Source organism: Anastrepha obliqua, chromosome 5, assembly GCF_027943255.1.
Source record: "Anastrepha obliqua isolate idAnaObli1 chromosome 5, idAnaObli1_1.0, whole genome shotgun sequence".
In the NCBI taxonomy this organism is placed as follows: Eukaryota; Metazoa; Arthropoda; class Insecta; order Diptera; family Tephritidae; genus Anastrepha; species Anastrepha obliqua.
In genome coordinates, this window is record NC_072896.1 from 55,439,556 (window position 1) to 55,445,243 (window position 5,688).

Here is a 5,688-nt window from a genome sequence, read left to right on the forward strand (position 1 = left end):
CTATCAGTTGCAGCCAGTAAATCAAGCGAGGGAAAATTGAAATCAAAAGCCGTAAAATCAGCAGAGAAGGTTAAGGCTAAAAAGAAGGCAGCAGATAGTGGTGCATCAAAGAAAAAATCATTGAGTAAAGTCAAAAAGGCGGCAAGTGGTGAGAAAAAGGTAAAAAAATCTGTTGCCAGTAAGAAAACAGCTGAAAAGAAGAAAACTGAAAAGGCTAAGGCGAAAGATGCAAAAAAGGGTGGTGCATTAAAAGTGAAACCAACTAAAGCCAAATCTGCAACTGCTAAGCCAAAAGCAGCTAAAGCAAAAGCAACTGCTGCTAAAACCAAGAAGTCTGCATCTAATAAAAAGCCAGCCGCAAAAAAACCTACAGCAGCAGGTAAAAAGTAAATAATTTACGGTGTTTGTAAGTGAGTTATAAACGGAACCTTCATGGTAAATTAATAATAAGCCCTTTTCAGGGCTACAAAATCTCTTAACAAAAAGATCAAAAGTGAATTTATTCCTTACAGTGTGTAGAAAACATTAAAAAAATAAAAACCAAGTAGTTCAACAAACTCAACAACAAAATCATATTTAATAGACTAATGAAACCATATGAACATATTCTTCAATATTAAGGAATTTTAAAATTAATTTCAATGTGCATACATACATATCGCACCCTAAATACAAAAGGGACACAACTCAAAATGTTCCTTCTGCTCAAATATGAACGAAACGTTATCAATAAAACGGTCCGCGAATGACATATGGCAAAAATAAATTTTTTGTTTTTTGATAGGACTGTTATAAGCTTACATGGCAAATTTCAGCGTGATATGTCACATAGTTTGTTTTCTGTGCTACTGTAAACAAGTCAAGCTCGAGTTTGGAAAATTTTGAGTTGTGACCCTTTTGTATTTAGGGTGCGATATGTAGAGATATTAATTAAGACATTTTTTCATTCTCTTTGTTAATTTATATTTTATGGCCCTGAAAAGGGCCTTGTTTTGTTAATATATTTATATACCTTTAGTTCAGTTGGAAAAATTATTTGGAACTGGTATATTTGGTAACAGCTTTGGTACCTTCACTGACGGCATGTTTGGCCAATTCACCGGGCAAGAGTAAACGTACAGCAGTTTGAATTTCGCGACTGGTGATGGTTGAACGTTTGTTATAGTGAGCTAAACGCGACGCTTCCGCAGCAATGCGCTCAAAGATGTCATTCACAAAACTATTCATAATGCTCATGGCCTTGGATGAAATACCGGTATCAGGATGTACTTGTTTCAACACTTTATAGATGTAGATGGCATAACTTTCCTTCCTCTTACGCTTCTTTTTCTTATCATTTTTAGTAATATTCTTTTGAGCCTTACCGGCTTTCTTCGCTGCTTTTCCACTAGTTTTTGGCGGCATTTTAATTTCTTCACAACTTTGACGATTTTATGATTTTATTTTCACTCACACTATTTGTCACTTATTATACCTACCATGCGTCATGTGCATGCTTTAGTGTATATTTGCCGACCAACTCTTCGGCGAGACAATACGAAGTAGTAGTACACACACGATGCTCAACAGCACAGCATAAGGGTTGGTGCTCAGCATAGCGAAAAAGTATATAAGCAGCGCACATTTTGTGTATCAGTGAATAGTGTGCTTATACTTTGAGTATAATACAGTACAGTGCTTTGTCGTGTAGTGAAGTGAACAATCTATAGCAGTGAAAATGTCAGGCCGTGGTAAAGGTGGTAAAGTTAAGGGAAAGGCAAAGTCCCGTTCAAATCGTGCTGGTCTTCAATTTCCAGTTGGTCGTATTCATCGTTTGTTGCGCAAAGGCAATTATGCTGAGCGTGTTGGTGCCGGTGCTCCAGTTTATCTAGCTGCAGTTATGGAATATTTAGCAGCTGAAGTTCTTGAATTGGCTGGTAATGCTGCTCGTGATAACAAAAAGACAAGAATCATCCCACGTCATTTACAATTGGCCATCCGCAACGATGAAGAATTGAATAAATTGTTGTCCGGTGTAACTATTGCTCAAGGTGGTGTTTTGCCTAATATTCAAGCTGTACTTTTGCCAAAGAAGACCGAAAAGAAAGCATAAAGTGAAAAATATAGGCGAATTATAATTATAAATACCGACGCAAACAAACCGTCCTTTTCAGGACGACAAAATACATTTACAAAGAGATTTAAATAATTTCTCACTAAATGTGTTATTTTTTCATACATATTATCGAATGTGAATAGACGCATGTATATTTGCGCCAAAACTGCGGCATATAAACTGGTTATTTATACATATTCACTCATACATGTGTATACATGCCTACTGACTGTACGCTCGTGTATAAATGAAGTGGAGTAGATAAAGAAATGCATATGTATGTTTGTATGCATGTACTACGTACGTTAACGAAAACACAAAAATATCTACACATATATGTTTACGCATAAATATTCCAATAAAATGTTTGATCTTTTTCGTTAAACGAATTGTGGTCCCGAAAAGGACCGTTTTTTCATAATAGTTTTCTTATTCATTTAATATTCTTAATAAAGAACGTGGCATCCCATTAGGTGTATTATATTTTTATACATATTACCGAATTGCGCCAAAATTGCTGCTTATAAACTGGTTATGTGTGCATATACATACGTACATAAACGTGTATACATGCATGCCGACTATACTTAAAAACACACGAGTATAAATGATATGGAGTAGATAAAGAACTGTATAGGTATATACTACATACATTTACGAAAACACAAAAATATCTACACATAGAGCCTATTCGTAAATGCATCACTGCGCTGCATAATATGATTATTCTGCACTGCCACTGCTAATCAGCACACATCTGTTGCATCAGCCATTTTTATGATTTGTGTTTTGCTGCTATTTGCGCACAATATACTGCATTGTTGCCTTTTCGACCACTTATGAGTTGCAGCGTTGCCAATTTTTGCATTTACGAACAGGTCCATATATAGGCATAAATATTTCAATAAAATTTTTGATCTTTTTCGTTTAACAAATTGTGGTCCTGAAAAGGACCGATTTTTTGTAAGTTTTCTTATTGATTTAAGCACGTTCACCACGAATACGTCTGGCCAATTGAATATCTTTTGGCATAATTGTAACACGCTTAGCATGGATGGCACACAAATTGGTATCTTCAAAAAGACCAACCAAGTATGCTTCACTTGCTTCTTGTAGAGCCATAACAGCAGAACTTTGGAAACGTAGATCTGTTTTGAAATCTTGCGCTATTTCACGAACCAAGCGCTGGAATGGCAATTTGCGTATCAATAATTCGGTACTCTTTTGATAGCGACGAATTTCACGCAACGCCACTGTACCTGGACGATAACGATGTGGCTTTTTAACTCCACCAGTTGCTGGTGCACTTTTGCGTGCAGCTTTTGTCGCCAATTGTTTACGTGGTGCCTTTCCACCAGTCGATTTTCGGGCTGTTTGCTTTGTACGAGCCATTTTTCACTACTCACTTTATTATTTTCCCACACTTGAACACTATAGAACTGTACTAACTATACACTGTACTAATAACAAATTGTATGACGTTCACATCTTAAGTCGCAATTTCCTCTAATACGTTTCATAAGTCCATGTATTATGTAGGTATGTGTTAAAGCGAGATAGATGTATGGTGTACCTTTTGTCTTGGGTATTGCAGTTGTGAGATTTTGGTATAAATAGATGTGCTCTCGCTTCTGTTATTTCATTGGTGGTGAAGTGTCACAGTGTTAAAGTGTTAAATTCTTACTTGTGCAAATAGTAAATACTAAAAAATGACTGGTCGCGGCAAAGGTGGTAAAGGATTGGGAAAAGGTGGCGCCAAACGTCATCGCAAAGTTTTACGTGATAACATCCAAGGTATCACTAAACCAGCTATTCGACGTTTAGCTCGTCGTGGTGGTGTAAAACGTATATCTGGTTTGATATATGAAGAAACCCGTGGTGTTTTAAAAGTATTTTTGGAGAATGTTATCCGTGATGCAGTTACCTATACTGAACATGCCAAAAGGAAAACAGTTACAGCTATGGATGTTGTGTACGCTTTAAAGAGACAAGGCCGTACTTTATACGGTTTCGGCGGTTAAATAATTTCTTGCGTTCATATTTAAAAAACATAAAAACGGTCCTTTTCAGGACCACAATATTATTTTAACAAAGACTCAAAATTTTGTACAATTAAGATTTTTAAACAAAATCACAATTCTGTGATTCTATATTTCATGTGCACAAGTACATAGGTACATACTCATTATACAACTAAATAGATTATGACTGTATTTTAACACCCAGGCCTCTAACCTGATATATAATATTTAATTTTTAAATAATTTTTTTTCGCTAAATAAATACAACTTTTTAAAAATATATATGTAGTTAAAATTATATTTTTATATTTATATTTATTTCTTTAACTTTGGAATACAATCATACTCTTACTACCTTTGCCTTTTGCCTTCGCCAAGCATACAAGTTGTATACGTGTATGTAAGCACGTATGTATGTATGTACATATGGGAATTTTGTACCTTGCTTTGACATATATTGCAAATTTTTTAAAGAAAAAGTTAAATATTTTTTTATTAATTAAAATAATATTTAATTAATTAAATAAAAAATTTTGTATGCACACACACATATATATATATATATATATTTAAAAACGCAATTGATTAGTGAATATTTGCATTAATATCAAAAAATTAAGTATTATATTAAAATAAAATTTACATAATTCACATTAGTGAGATTTATTTATTTCATTACCATCTTTCATTTCAACCAAAACTAAAGTTTTCAATATTCATCAAAATATTGGATGATTTCATGCATCCAACTAACGCCACTGACAATTGCTCTGGTGATACCATGGAGATATTTAATTTTATTTTTTCAAACATATTATTTTAAGTAATATATAAAATAAAATGTTTAGATGATTGATAATTTGATATATTTTATATTTTCAATAGGAATAATTGATTTATATTACGGAGTTTTAAGAAAATCGACTAAAATTAGCGAAAATTTAATATTTTGAGTACAAAGTTTCGACTAAAACACTCGTTACAAGAAAAATATTGATTTTATTCCAATTTAAGTATGTTGATATGAAAGTGACACATGCATACTATCGTTTTACATATTCATTTGTTGAATTAGTAAATTCAGTGAATTTTAGTGAATTAAATAAATCTTAAAGTTTGTCATATAGCAGCACTAAATAGCACTGGAACGTGAAAATTTGATTATCATCTTTTCGCTCTGCTTCTCAAATTTTAAAGAGAGTTAAACAACATATCGAATTCCAGAAATTATCTTTATTTACCAGTGCTCTATTGGTGTAGTGCGTACAGTGCATAAAGTGAGTGAAGTGTTTAAAGTGTATAATACATACGTGGAATTTGAATTGAGGTTTTATTCTACAATATATAAATAAAGATGTCTGATTCAGTTGCTGTTGTCAATGTAAGCTCCCCAGTAGCTACTGCTGCTACTATTGCTGAAAAGAAAGTTGTTGCCAAAAAGGTTAAGGCAGCTAAGCCCAAAAAGCCGTCGGTTGCCCCTACCCATCCACCAACACAACAAATGGTCGACGCATCAATTAAGAATTTAAAGGAACGTGGCGGTTCATCACTTTTGGCGATTAAGAAATATAT

The 5,688-nt window shown here is 33.7% G+C and overlaps 1 protein-coding gene across 1 annotated transcript; it reads left to right on the forward strand.

The window, feature by feature from the left end:
• The first annotated feature begins 1,717 nt into the window (after positions 1–1,717).
• On the forward strand, positions 1,718–2,092 carry LOC129248454 (histone H2A). Its single transcript, XM_054888008.1, has one exon. The coding sequence runs from the start codon at positions 1,718–1,720 to the stop codon at positions 2,090–2,092; it is 375 nt and encodes a 124-aa protein (XP_054743983.1).
• Positions 2,093–5,688: the final 3,596 nt, after the last annotated feature.